This window comes from Colletotrichum higginsianum, chromosome 6 (genome assembly GCF_001672515.1).
Source record: "Colletotrichum higginsianum IMI 349063 chromosome 6, whole genome shotgun sequence".
Lineage (NCBI taxonomy): Eukaryota > Fungi > Ascomycota > Sordariomycetes > Glomerellales > Glomerellaceae > Colletotrichum > Colletotrichum higginsianum.
The window spans coordinates 950,685-964,710 of NC_030959.1; the positions used below are offsets into that span (position 1 = coordinate 950,685).

General features: G+C 55.5%; 5 protein-coding genes across 5 annotated transcripts; 2 read left to right on the top strand and 3 right to left on the bottom strand.

Moving 5' to 3' along the window:
* Positions 1–27: 27 nt before the first annotated feature.
* Positions 28–1,862, top strand: CH63R_08702 (G-patch domain-containing protein; the record flags this gene model as incomplete). The annotated part of the gene is made up of 4 exons (XM_018303676.1): positions 28–214; positions 287–1,527; positions 1,614–1,697; positions 1,767–1,862. 4 exons carry the CDS (start codon positions 28–30, stop codon positions 1,860–1,862), a joined length of 1,608 nt encoding a protein of 535 aa, XP_018155699.1.
* A 737-nt stretch (positions 1,863–2,599) lies between these two features.
* On the bottom strand, positions 2,600–3,931 carry CH63R_08703 (Gpi-anchored cell wall organization protein; the record flags this gene model as incomplete). The annotated part of the gene is made up of 3 exons (XM_018303677.1): positions 2,600–2,894; positions 2,947–3,805; positions 3,877–3,931. The coding sequence occupies 3 exons, from the start codon at positions 3,929–3,931 to the stop codon at positions 2,600–2,602; spliced, it is 1,209 nt and encodes a 402-aa protein (XP_018155700.1).
* A 2,230-nt stretch (positions 3,932–6,161) lies between these two features.
* CH63R_08704 (uncharacterized protein) lies at positions 6,162–6,581 on the top strand (the record flags this gene model as incomplete). The annotated part of the gene is made up of 2 exons (XM_018303678.1): positions 6,162–6,274; positions 6,326–6,581. 2 exons carry the CDS (start codon positions 6,162–6,164, stop codon positions 6,579–6,581), a joined length of 369 nt encoding a protein of 122 aa, XP_018155701.1.
* A 1,599-nt stretch (positions 6,582–8,180) lies between these two features.
* On the bottom strand, positions 8,181–8,410 carry CH63R_08705 (uncharacterized protein; the record flags this gene model as incomplete). Its single annotated transcript, XM_018303679.1, has 2 exons — positions 8,181–8,244; positions 8,355–8,410. The coding sequence occupies 2 exons, from the start codon at positions 8,408–8,410 to the stop codon at positions 8,181–8,183; spliced, it is 120 nt and encodes a 39-aa protein (XP_018155702.1).
* Positions 8,411–9,516: 1,106 nt separating this feature from the next.
* Positions 9,517–10,644, bottom strand: CH63R_08706 (HhH-GPD superfamily base excision DNA repair protein; the record flags this gene model as incomplete). The annotated part of the gene is made up of 1 exon (XM_018303680.1): positions 9,517–10,644. The coding sequence occupies one exon, from the start codon at positions 10,642–10,644 to the stop codon at positions 9,517–9,519; it is 1,128 nt and encodes a 375-aa protein (XP_018155703.1).
* Positions 10,645–14,026: the final 3,382 nt, after the last annotated feature.

Sequence of the window (14,026 nt, forward strand, 5' to 3'; positions counted from 1 at the left end):
CACTCCACCGCCTCGAACTCGGGTTCAATGGCAGCGCCGCCGCCCCCTCCACCTCCTCCGGCGCGAGGTGGCCTGTCTCTCTACGCGAACCTCCTCGACCCGGTTGTCGACGCCTCCTCGGCCACGATCTCCAGCGCACCAGTCCGCTACAATCAAGATGGTACCGTTGCAGATGCAAAAGACGACGCAGCAGCGAAGAGGCTCATAGATCCATGTATCACATCACCCTCTTAAGCTCCGTATCCTCGTTCGCCTACAGAAAACTTACCACCACACCTCCATCCAGCCCTCCGCTTCCAGCCTATCCGTAGGCCACAGGCCAAGACCACAAAACCAAAGCCAACCTTCCCGAAAACGATACCCAGCGCGAACGCCTCTGCAGGAGCATCATCAGCACCGTCGCCCGCATCCGCGCCCTCGACAGCCCCGCAGCAGCCCCCGCCGCCGAAAAGCACCCTCGCCGACTGGGCCGTCACCGAGGACGACGAGTGGCGGTACAGCGTGAACGCGAACGGCGATAAATCCCACCAGCGTGGCGGCCGCCGGAAGAAGAAGAAGAAAGGTCACAATGACCAGCCGGCTGAGACGAACTGGGACGACATCTACGACCCGACCAAGCCCACAAACGTCGAGGAGTACTTGCGCAGCGACGAACGAATTCGCGAGGTGCAGGAATGGAAGAGGGTGCTATACCGCCACCGCAGACGCAGGAGCTCAAGCGATGACAGTGACGAGGAGCCGGCTCGCCAGCAGGCAACAAGTCCGTTCCAACCTACACCCTCCTATCCCCTCGCATATGCTGAAAGACGGTCCGTGACTAACACCTTGCTAGACCAGTTTGCGCCGCCGCCCGAATACTCCTTCGTCCCTCCACCCCCGGCCTCCCCGCCGCCGGCGTCCGCGGTACAGATTCCCGACGATGCAGCCGGCGAAGACGCCTACACTCGCCGCCTAGCTCTCTCCGGAGATGTACCGCCACCCCCTCCCGACGCCAATCTTCCTCCTCTGCCACCTCCGACAGACGCAGCAACCATATCCCGCGCGCCCGTTCGCTACACCCCGTCCACGGAACCCCAACCGGCAGCAGAAAAGGGAGACTCTGACCGAGACTCTCCTCCTCCAGCCTTCGGCCTCGGCGCCACCCCCGCCGACGCCGACGACGAACCGCCCGTACCGCGCTCATCCCGCCCAGGCCAAGCCGGCTTCGCTCAGCGCCTGATGAGCAAATACGGCTGGACAAAGGGCTCCGGCCTCGGCGCTGACGAGTCCGGCATCGTCAACCCGCTTAGGGTGCAGGTGGAGAAGCGCAAGAAGAGGTCTGACGCCGAGGGCGGCGGCTGGGCTGAGCCCGCCAACCGTGCCAAGGTCCTCGGCGGGAAGCGCAAGGACGACGCTGAGGGCGGCAAGTTCGGCGGGCCCATGAGCGAAGTCATCGTGCTGCAGCAGATGCTTGATAACATGGAAGACCTTCGGGGAGAGATCGCAAATGGCCTGGGACAGGAGATTGGGGAAGAGTGCGGCGAGAAGGTATATTTTGTGGATTCCCACCGCCTCCCTCGGTGTCTTTGACGCGTTCTGGCAATGCGATGGATTTACAAGCTGACGCTGAACAGTATGGCCGTGTTGAGCGCTTATATATCGACGTCGAAAACCGGCAGGTCTTCATCAGGTTCACAGATCAAGTTTCCGCACTTCGCGTAAGTTCTATTCATCTTGGTCCCATATGTTCCTGAACCGGCTGACTCAACCATCGCCCTGCACAACAGGCCGTCAACGAACTGGATGGCCGCGTCTTCAACGGCAACACCGTAGTGCCCAAGTTCTATGACACGGAAAAATTTGAGAGAGGGGTCTATCAGTAGTGTTAAACTAGCAGCACCAACGATGATCCAGGCTGATCCTCTCACCTATCCGTACACATCAAGTTGTTTTTTATGTTAGCTTCCTCATTCGGTACAGTTCGTTTGGGGGAAAACCCCCGTCATCGTTGCAAGACTTGAGCCGGCCATTCCACAGTACACACAAGTCGAATGCTTCACGGATACACAAGCAGGTCATAACGCGTGCGGCAAGGTATGAACACAACCAAGATGGAAAAAGGTATACACATCATGGATCTTCAATACACACCACAACCCTCTCTATCTTCGTTGCCTAATCCCCCGCCTGCCCCCTCAATCTCATGTTTCCATCAGGTATCTGCCATCCCATCGTTCGTGCTTCGCCATCTATCGTCCAAGCCCCGACATGCCGCTTGGCCAACCCTATTCCCAAAATAGTCCAGTCGGGATGATATTGTGCGCGACAAGGCCGGAGCCGAGCGATTCGATGGCAACGACGCGACGCGTTGGCCTGTAGGTGCTTTTGGTTCATCACGCAAAAGGAGTGAAAAGTCGACTAGGGTCCGGTACGTCTCAACCCGTCGTCCAGTATTAAATCTAGAGGTTCCCCTTGTACGTAGGAGATTCCCTGTCTAGGGAATGCGGGGGAATGATTTTCGCAAGCTGTAAAAACAGAATTGCAGTAAAGAAATTGCACAGTGAAAGATGTATGGAGAACGCCACCATTATCCGAGCCCATGTTATCCGGTGTCAGTCTTTTACAACAGCTTGGCGAACCCGAAAAGAAGGGCGGCGCCGAGAAGGGCGGTGTTGACAGAGACAATACCAGCAGCACCTTCCGAGCCGCTGCCGCTACCGTTCTGGGAGCCGCCGGCGCTGCCGCCGTTGGAGTCGCCGTCCTCGTTGGCCTTGGTGTTGTTGGAGCGGCACTTGTAGTCACCCTGGATCTGGCGGCCGTCCATCTTGTTGAAGATGTCGCAAGAGGTGTCAATGTTGCCGGTGGACTGGGTGTCGAAGGCACCCTTGACGTCCTCGAGAGCGGGCAGGGCGACCCTGTTTGATGGTTAGATCTTGGCATGGTATCCGAGCTAGTGGTGATACTTACTCAGTAAAGTTGCCACGGAGGAGGACGGCGCCGCCAATCTGCTTGAGCTCGGGAAGGCCATCGATCTTCTGGAGCAGGGTGTTGTTCTGGATGGTCAGACCACCGCCTGTCTTGGTGAGAAGGGGCAGCGACAGGTTGGTGAGCTCAACGTTGTTGATGAAGGAAACATCACCATCGGACGTCTCGGTCAGGTTGGGGGCGATGAACTCGGTAAAGGTGTTCTTGTCGAACTTGATGGAGCCGTTGACAACCTCGAGGGAGTCCATCTGGACCTTGGCGGCATCGGCAATAATAATCTCGCCGGCCCAGATAAGGTTGGGAAGGGTGATACCCAAGTCGGGGCCGTTGGAGTTGATCTCAATGGTCTTGGTGGCGTTGGCCAGCTGGTTGCTGTAGGAAACGAGCTGGTTGTTGTTGTTGATACGGAGGGAGTCGACGGAGGCAACGTTCAGGCCGTCCAAGCTCTTGAGGAAGGTGTCGCTAATGAGGATGTCGTTAACCTTGGTGACACCGGCGGTACCGAAGACGAGGGAGCCGAGGGCAGGCAGAGTAACCCAGTCGATGGAGCCGACAGTGGTGAGCGAGGTGAACTGAAGGTTAGAGAGGACAGTCAGGCCCTGCATCTTGAAGGTGCCCTCAACGGAGGCGAGAGTGGAGCTGCTGAGGCCAACGAGCTGAGTGACGTTGGTAACGATCAGGTCGCCCTTGATGGTCCTGGGACCGTTGATGTCGACGTTGCCGGTGATGTCCTCGGCAATCTTGACGGCACCGTTGATGGTGCCGCAAGGGATGTTGGTGGCCATGGCGGCATCGGTGATGGTGAGGGTGGCCGAGGAGCAAATGTTGCTGCTGCTCTGGGCTGTAAAGCACATTTACTGTCAGCTTCATCCTCTCGTAGAGATGGAGGGCTCCGCGGATGGCAAAACTTACCGGACACAACACCGGCACCAAGGGCCGCGAGGGCGGGGATGATCTTGGAGTACATTGTGATTGATCTGGACGCTGTGGTCTTGGGGTCAGCGGGCTTTGGAAGAAGAAAAAAAAGCTCGAGATGGTGGTTCGACAGAAGGATAATGGAAGCGTTGATTTGGGGGTTGGTTCAAGTCGGAGCAAGCTACTCCAGGTCGATAACGCTGAATTGGTGGTCCAAAAAGCGCGACGATGATTTGAAGAGAAAGGTGAATGAGTGGACAAGGTCAACTCTGGGGTATCTGGTGGGTTTGGGTATTGGGGCCTCGTGTGTTTCTCTGAGGAAATCTGCGGGCGCCTCCTATTTTCTCTAGTGTCGTCGATGGCAAGAGCTTAGGCTTGAGGAGAAGTGGGAAGGGAGAGAGAGGAATTGGACGCGGGCTTTTGGGAAGGAGCAGGCCAGCAGGAGGTAGGTGGAATTCCAAGACGCGGCAAGCAATGGCTGGAGATTTCCTGCCGAGCATTGGCGGCGTCTCTTTGCCTCGCTCCTTCCGTTCGTGTTTGGGGAGGGTTTTTTTCTTTGGCGTCGTTGTGCGACGGTTACGTACCTTTATCCGCGTGTGTTGATTGTGTTTGTTTTTGGTCCTTGGACTTCGTTTTCTCTTGGAGGTAAAGAAAAGGAAGCTGAGAAAGGCGGGAAAGGAGAGCCTTTGTGAGTACAGTGATGAACGAGAGACGGGAATAGAATGTCAAAACGAACAGGAAACGAAGCTGTCACGGAAAGGGAAGAGGGAGAATATGGTCTGGGAAAGCTGGAGGGAGGGACGAGACCGACTTTGTGTGGTGAGCAAGATGGCGTGGACTGGCGCTAGCAGACAGAGAGAGAGTACGGGAGAGGAGGGTGTGGCTTGAAGGGGAAACACACTTTTGGAGAAGGGGGCAAGGGGGAACCAGGACGAGGGAGTCTGGAAAGAGGAAGAGACGGAGAGCGACAGGGAACAACCCAAGTGGAGGGGGTCAAGGCAATTATCACGCTGCTATTCGTGGTGCACACTGCGGGTACAGAGTGACCAATACAGGGGCCAGGGTCGGCGAGGGTGTGGTCAAGACTGGGACCAAGAGACACACCAAGAACCGACGGGGGTTGAGCCGACTTGGACATGGACCTGGACCGGCTGGGTTGGCCACTGGCTGGTCTAGAGGGAAAGCGAGGTGTCTACCAATTCATCATTCATTGATCACATCATGGCTAGTCATAGGCATACTCATCAATGCTTAGGAGGAGGAGGAGGAGGAGGATGGACGGTGTCATAGTGTTGTCGCGCGAAGGTAGTGTACTGCAGCGATGTCGTGAAAGTCAACATAGATCACTGGCTCTTCAATCAACTCAATACTCAATACGTACTTCCACAGGTACGCCATTGGCCAGAATGGACGGGTAGAGTTGCGTGTACCTGACACGGAGTGCGCTACGGTGTGGACGGACACTCCGTAGGCTGCCGCCGTTGTGGAGAGAGTCGCCAATCATTCAGAAACTGGCACACAGTGGCAGCCCTGTCAGCTGGCAAAGAAGACAGGACGACGTCTGTGGTGTTTCGTCAGTGGGCTTCCTGATAGAAATGGGCGTTGACCATGTGTTCAGCCATATACAAACTCGCCTCGCCGACCCCCTTTTCCCGCCAGACTCTATCTGCCGACTCTGGGCCTTTTTTCCCTATCTGACCTCACCCTTCCACATGGGGAACTCCATACCAAGGATTTGCTGCATCCAACGGAGTAAAAGCCCGTATCAGCAATTATTGGACAGCTGATTTCAGTGACGATGGAATCGCGGTGGACGCCCAAGCCAAGGCGGTGCCCATCGGACCAAGGCAATTACGCTGCAACTAACCCTGCCTCCACCGTTCTGGCGAGATTTGAGCGTCTTGGTTTTTTGGCTAGCTCCGCCCATCGGGAACCACTTTGGAGCAGACCATCTCCTTCTTTGCACTAGTACAGGGGTAGGGGGGCGAGATGAGGAGTGGGTTAGGGTGAGTGTTCGAAAGAGAGGGGTGTGGATAGTAGGTAGACACAGTTGGGCAATGATGGGCAAGAACAGGCAGGACACCACTCCCGTGCTCAGGCACGAGCACAACCTCTTCAATCAAAACACACAGGCCAACAACACAACAGTCGGCCAGAAACCTTCTTCAATGCAGTACATGTACGGATGCTAACCTGCGAGAGTTGGCTTCTTTGCTGATATATAGGATGAACATGTATCCGTAGACTGCGCGGCTAAATCGAGCCCAATTGCCAAAGCCATCATGTGCCGTGTTCGGGATCCCGGGCAACAAAAGATCGGTGATGGTCCAACCCACCGGATCGAACCAAGTGTCCCGAGAGAGAAAAATTCCGTCAAAGTCAACATGCCAGGTTGGTAAGTGCAAACCCCCCTCCACCACTTCCACCATATTTCGACCTCCGCAAGGATGGATGCACGAGGCACGACACTGCCAGCAGCAAAATCGGCCGTCGACAAGCAAAACAAACAACCTCCTACCACTCCACCGGCTACGCTCTGTGCCTTACATAACTTGCAGCACTTCTCCCTGCGCAGTAAGGTCAAGCCTGGTTATGGAGATGGAGATGCGCATGGAAATGGTCGACGGACTCTCCCACTCCCCAGTTATCCCGCACAAGGCCCTGCCAAGTTCAGACGCGAGAAATGGACCAGTGTCCACTGATGGTACTGGATTCCCAGTCTGAGACTAACCGGCGACTCTCTCCCCTAGTCGAGTCTCTACCTCTACCGCCTGGGGCTCCAGCCGGGACTTCCTTCTCTGACAAAAGTGTCACAACTCAAGGACTCCCAATCCACAATCAGTCCTTTCCAGCGCCAATCAAGACCGAGTCTTCCGAGCCAGGCCTCGTCTGCCAATCAATCTGCGGTCCGATCTTTTCTTGTTTTGCCAACACCCCAAGCCGTATCGGCGCGGACGGACACACACCACCAACAAACAGGCCCAGTCTCCAAAAGCTCCTGCTCGAATCATCCAAAACTACGCAACCAAGCCGAACCTCCAAGCCAGAGAAAACCCTATCAATAATGGTACCGGGCGTGTACCAAGTACATTGTGGTCACTGCCACAACACGAACGCCTGCACCCTACCCATCCACAAAATGTTTCATCTCGATGACCAGTTGACCGGCTTGATCAGAGAATTAGGTTGTTGAAATCGACAATTCCAGAACTGTCAGCACACCACCAAGGGCCGACGCTGTTCCGTGATGCAGTTGCTCGGCCATCCGAATGACGATGGGCACGGCCCTGGCCTGGACCCGACTTAGAGTGCTACTGCCAACGAAGACCGGCAAGAAGCAAGTATTGAGAGGGCCCTAAATCTTCTGGCTGAAGCTTCGAATAGCCACCCCTCCGCTCGCTTCATATCAAATCTCGCCGCGCCCCAGGCGGCCTGGGTCATGAATTGTAACCAAGCAACCCATTGAAAAGAGAAGTTGGCTGTGCAGATAGCGCGACGCGTCAGATAGGAACCTATACAAATGCATTGAGCGCTGCTATTCGTTGACAGCTTAACAGGCCTGGCGGGAGGTGTGTGTGTGTGTGTGTGCGTGTGTGTGGATGGGGGCCTGTCCATCAGCATTCTGCATTCTGCATTCGTCCTGTAGCCCCTCTGCACTTACCGGTCTGCAGCAGTCTTGCTGCAGCAGAGCGTAGTCGTTTGGTGGATGTGACGGAGTAGTGTATTCGCACATCCCTGAAACCAACCACGGCGATATCTGGGTACGACGGCTATCCACCGTCATCGTCATGATTCGACGGCTCACGGTCTCGCATCGCTAGCCACTTGTCGCGCCTTCTTCCACAGACGCTAAAACCTTACCAAGGACGCGCCGACACATTTGAGCGAGGCCAGCAAGCCAGCTTGTGAGAGGCGATTGAGTGGGCTGACGACTCTTTTCTTTGCCTTACACGGGTCCGTCCAAGCCTCCAGGGGTTTTCAGCAGCCTACGACAACATCCGCGGCTCTGAGTGGCCGGAAGCGAGACTTCTTCTCGGTCTTGGTCTGCCACGATACCGTGCCGAGACAACGGTTCGCCCAAGACTTGACTCGATGGCATTCTTCCTTTGCCGTTTCGCCCCCGGCCGTCCATCAATGCCTGGCTCGCCCCATCCAAGATTTGCCTCTTTGCCTCTCCAATGCCAGCCTCATCACCCACCGATTGAATGTTATCCACCCCAAATAGGGGGTCGGAATGACAAAGGGAAGGAGAAGGCAAAAACACAACACCCTGCAAGATTGTGCCGCTGCTGCGCAACATATTACCGCATGCCAGTCTTCGTTTTCGACATCTGTAACCTTGCATCATGCCCGCCGGCGGCTCGCCTGTTTACAACACTTTAGCGGCGCACTTAACGCTTCCCCCCCTGGCTTATCCGCGCTCTTCCTAGTTATCCAATCTTGCAGACCTGCAGGGGGGCCATGGGGGTTCCTACAAAGGTTTTCCAGGCTTCATGACGGCTTTGCTCGGTTTTCTTGTGGCTGCGTTCATGGCACCTGTTGGCGTTAGCGAACGACGCTGGCCAAACGGACGCTGCTAATACCTACAAAGCCTGGAATGGCTGATGTGCTACCGCGTCCGATCAATCGCAGCTGGCCAACTGCGTCGCCGAAATTTGGTACATCGTCTTGAAGTCAGACGGCGGTTAGCGGTAGATATCTCCAAATCTTTCTTCATGGCAACGAACGACTTGGACCACTTCTGTCGTTGGACCAACCACAAACATTGAGAAACAGGCGTCACTCTGCGGCCTGTGAAGCAAGTATTCCGAGACGCTCCTTCAGTTATTCCAGCATCGAATGCGTCTTGTGCGCCCACCAAGTATAGTGGTAACAATGGGCTCATCATCCTGCGACGGAACTTCAAACATCGACACCCTTGGCTGATGCACGCACGTCCAACTTGTACACCCCACGGTCACGATGTTCCAGACGGAGTGTCCGCGTGGAGAAAGCCTTCCATTCCTGCCGCGAACCACTGAATGTCCGTCCTTGACGCGGCCCGCAGCAGTTTACAGGTATATGCCGCCAGCCTCCCGTCTCTGTGTTGCCGTCATACTACTATTTGATGTGTGTGTTTGTGTGTGGCGCTCGTGCCGGTGCGTCGTTCAACCCGCAACGCCTCAGAACTTCAGACGCACAAAAGCTCTGCGGCTGGTGCTTGCCTCTTGACTCGGACAAGCTTACAAGCCATGCCCGTAATTTTGGCCATTGCAGCACAAGGTTGGGATAGCCAGAAAGCTTGATTGCTACGGGCGGGAATCTCGGAATGCGGCCCAAAATCTGACCCGGTGCTGCTGGCAATTATTGTGACCTGACCCGCTCAACTCTGTTCAAGATTGATATTGATGACTCGATTCTATACCGGGAAGGCTTGTCAGGGAAGCCCGTAAGTGGCCCCTTTTTCGGTCATTCTGAGCATGAGCGAAACAGGGTCGAGTTCCCCTCGTATCGTCTAAACTCGTATTGCCCCAAGAAACTCCACATGCTGTATTGGTCAATCTGCCATTTCGCGACATATCGAAATGGAGATATTGGAAATTAGAAGAGTGGGTATGGTTTTGGACACCAAAAACGTCTAAGAGCTCTGCCAACTGCTTACTCCAGAGTGCTTATATCGGTTTCCTCGACCCTCCACATGTACCACATGAAGACGCTGCGATATGGCGCGAAGCGGCTCGCCATCTCGACCATCTCCTTTTCCGACATATACTTCCACTTGCCGCCCTTGGCTTTGAGCTTGGCCACATCCCGTCCGGCAAAGGCCGCCATGCCTCTCTGCACGCCGAGGTCGCCCAGCGAAAACACGTCCATCCTCTTGAGCCCGAAGCAGGCGAACATCTCGACCGACCAAAGCCCTAGACCCCTCACTGCGATGAGCCTGTCCCGCACCTCTTCATAGGGAGATTCCGCCAGCATCTGCGCGCTTAACTCGCCACTCACGAACTTCTCGGCCAGGCCCTTGACGTACTCGGCCTTGCGCTGCGACAGGCCGGCGGTACGGAGGTGCTCGATGGAAGCGGCCGCCACCTCCGAGGGATGGGGGAACCCCTTGGACTCGCCATCGGAACCGTCTTCCGTGAAGAGGGCAACGAACTTGTTCTTGATGGACCTTGCGGCGGCGCCGGACACCTGTTGTGAGATGATACCGCTGCAGAGGCTCTCAAAGGGATCGATCTTCTCGGCCAGGCCCTCGGGCGAGAACACGCGGCAATGATTCTTCTCGATGAGAGGTTTCATACGCGGTTCGACCTGTATAAGATGCCGGCATGCTTCCTCAAGAATGCTTGAAGTCGTAGTGTGTTTCCCGCCTCCAGTGGCGGAAGCTGCCGCGGGTGCCTTGGACGGGGACGAGTCCTCGGCGGGATGAGAGGCGATTATTCGCGAGGTCTCGGGCGAGATGACGGGTGCGTTTGTGAGCTTCGGATCAGCAAGGCGGTTAACAGCCTTCACCTTGGCCTTAGCGGTGCGGTTCACCCGTTCAGCGATGATGCCGACGGCGCTCGGGGTGGGCGTGATCGGCGGAGGGATCGGGGTGACGGGAGCAACTTTCGGGCCCCGTTTTCTCGGGGGTGTCACGGGGTCCGAGGACGGCACCGGGTCTGTGAGTGTAGGTTCTGCCGCAGATTTTCTCTTTCGGCTCTTGGTGGCCACTGGTGCGACAGGAGGGGGCGCCATCATGGTGTCCGCCTGAGCGCTCAGACGAGATGAGCGCCGGGTCGCCATCTTTGTTGGGTTTGCTGATGGCGATGTTGATGACGAAGAGTAAGTTTTTGAGTGTTTGAACGAGGTCCAAGTGAAACGTAGGCCGCCGTGGGCGACGAAGTACCTGTTCGATGACGGTATCAAGTAGCTTGTGAAAGGCGCCAGTTGTACGGACGCAAGGGGGATCAGTGAGCGATGGATCACGCCAGATCTCATCTGGCAGCCATTGGTTTGCGTGGACGTCTCAAAAAGCTCGAGACGTCGGTGGAACCCCTGGCGTTCAAAGTCAATTATATGTATCTGGTGCGAATGGGTTGCAACAACACGTTGTCACGTCTCCGATGATGCAGTAGACGTTCACGGCGGCGGGAGGCAGGCAGTCAGGGCGGGATTCAGCGGACACTTCGGCGGGCGCGCAGTTGCTTTGTCATCCGATGTTTTGGCAGGCCGGGAAGGAGCTCGAGCTCGACGTTGCTGCTTTCGAATCCTGCCGTGATCGACATTGGCGTCCCCCAAAAAGCGGCTTACTTAAGCTGCCTGCGTTCTCATCTGATGGGCAAAGAAGCTGCAAGGAGCACAGCCCCTCGAGATGTAGGCAGCCCGTACCTTTGCGTCGTCGTCACTCATCCGAAGTTCAGCAAAGCAGCTGCACCTCGCACCGTCCGCAGATATCAGATTAAAACCCTGCGTTTAGGACATTGCGCATCCTACGGTGGGGGGAGGCGTTGTCTTTATGTCTGCGAGAGAGTGATGATCCAGCCACCAAGCTACTGAGCTACCAAGCTATAGTTTCTCCGACTTGAAGAATCACTTGGGAACCCGATGTGAGTATAAAAGCAGCTGGAAGTGCGTGGGTGTGAGCTTGGCCACGTGAGATACGCAGTTACTCCGGATTTCCTTGTTTGGGCGGCCTTGGAATGGAGCACTCCCACATGCTGAACATTGGCATACTGCTATAATTAAGGGTGATGGATCGACGTGGCATCGGTGATTCGATGGCGTCGTGGGCATAAACGGGCCGTTGTCCACAGATAGTTGGGGATGGCCGGTGGAAACTGTCTGTTGACGCACGCAGCTAACAGCCCGACAGGGCGGAGCATTGACGGTCAACACGAGAGTGCAAAAACATCCGCGTCAACGTATTTTAGTCTTGCCTACAGCGATATCCCTTCTCCCATACAGTCAAATGTTCTAAGCCGGCGTGCCCGCAGTCAATAGCGAAGCCAAATGCACAACCGCAGAAGTGTAGGTGCGATGGATGACTCTTTGGTGTGCCTATATCGTGATGATGATGACGGATGACGACAACTGCTGGGTTTTTCGATGGGCGGACGACTAGATATCGTGATGTCTTACCAGGAAGTGGAGAGCATTACCCCTCCCACTGTCCGTGAGGAGAGGAGAGGGACGCTGGCGCCGGAGACGTGGGCTCGAGGGTTTGCAGTGCACTGGCAAATGGCATGGACACCTGGGAATCTCTCCATATCCCCATATATCTGTCTTCCGGATGGTGGCATTCGCGTGCGTTGCGTGGGCAAAAAGTGTGGGATAGTGGATTGGAGGTTGACCACGACCCCTGTCCGTCTCCTCCCCCTCTCCATCCTGATTCCTTCATCGCTTTCCGCACTGTGCTATGTCCGAGACTAGCAAAGAAGATGGCTGGAATTGCTAAGTCATCGTTTGGTCGGGGGGGGGGATTGTTTTGGTCGTCGGCGTGGTCGGTTCTTCCTTCTCGCATAACTAACCTGTACCAAGTACAGTAATGCCGCTGCACGAAGAGCTTGAATGTCCCCTTCTTACTCCTTCACCCCTTGGATCACAGTGAGGATTTGGCGCAGGAAACGGTTGGACCGTGGACGAGTTGAAACGCTGGCAACGGTAACGCCAGGCCAGTATCGGGAGGTTGCTACCTGTGATGGTTTGCGGTGCGGTGACATCGGATATCTGGCAAAGCAAGGGTGGAGCTGTGTGCCATGGCCTATCGGCGACCGTTCATCGATGAACGAGGAATCGAGGTCTTAAGGAAGTGTCGGACACACGGAAACGTCGTGTGGAGATCTGGTCACAGCTGTCGATTTTAACGACATCGAAGAGAACCAGTTACGCTAGCTATTGTAAGACACGAGAGAGGCTTTTGGTGCCGAGTCCTGAGCCCCATGCTCCAGCGATCCAGACCCCCAAAGTGCTGAAGCTAGAGCGAGATGGTGATTCTTCGGGCCCCTGGAGGCCACTGGGGTATGCCCTGGTCCGTTATTCTATCATCCGCGAGATAACCAGTCCTTGGCGGGCGGTTGTGTCATTCAACTTGTTTCCATTTGCTGATGACTGCCTTTAGTTCATGCTGCGGCCTGCTGACAGCCTCAGCCGCCGACCGTTGATATATAGGTACCTAGGGACGAATAAGGATACAATGTCTAAGGACATCGACGTCTATTGATCCGGGGATGACGGCAAAGAAACAAATACCAGATGTCGAAAACCTGGTCGCCTTCTACAAAAATGGAAGGGGATTGAGTGCAAGGAAGAAGGGGAAAGGATGACAGGTACCGTCAGGGTGCGGCACAGACTCACTCCTGAGTCCAGAAGCGCTTGGCAGTTCCGGCAATCTCGCGTGCAGAGAGCAATCAGTACAAAAAGATACTTTGGGACCCTGATTAAACTTTTGGATGGCATGCCATTGGCTGACCGTTCGTATTCTGCCACCTTCCAACGGCGGGTGGCAGCTGTCTCGAAATCCGTTCCAAGCTACCTACAGTAGGTAGGTCACAAACGCACCTCACTGCGTAGAACACAAGTTTGCAATTCCGGTCAAGTTGTCTTCTGGAGAGTTGACGGCGGTATTCTACATGGTGGCCGGACTATTGAAGGTGGGATTGGGTGTCTGTTGACGGCCTGTAATTAATCCGCAATCGTGGTATGCTGCTGAAGCCTAGGCCTTGCCAGCCGGCCATGCGTCTCCCGTCTCCCGCGTACTTGCATGTATCTTACCTGCTCCTACCAAATCAAGCCTGCCTCTCTCTACCTACCTTGACTTGCCTTAGCCTGTCCCATCCAAGCCTTGCTCTCTCTCCTCTCCCACACACGCCAGTCCTTCTCCTCTCAGTCGACCCTTTTTTTTTCCGGGGCCCTTTTGGCGTGGCTCCTTTCTCTCAATTCCCTCCTTCCCTTTCCTGCCTGGGCTTACCCAAACGTCCCTCGTTCTTGTTCTTGCCTTTCGACAAGCACTCTGGCCGAAACCATCGCCCTCTTCAAAGGCACAACAAGGCTGAAAGACAACCAGAACCGTTGCTCCAAGACCTTGCGACCGAATTGCATCCCCCGCAAGAACCAAGAACCGTGGAACCACTGACGTCGCGGTCTACCTTTTTGGCATCGCGACCCTTATCAGTTCAATCCAGCGACC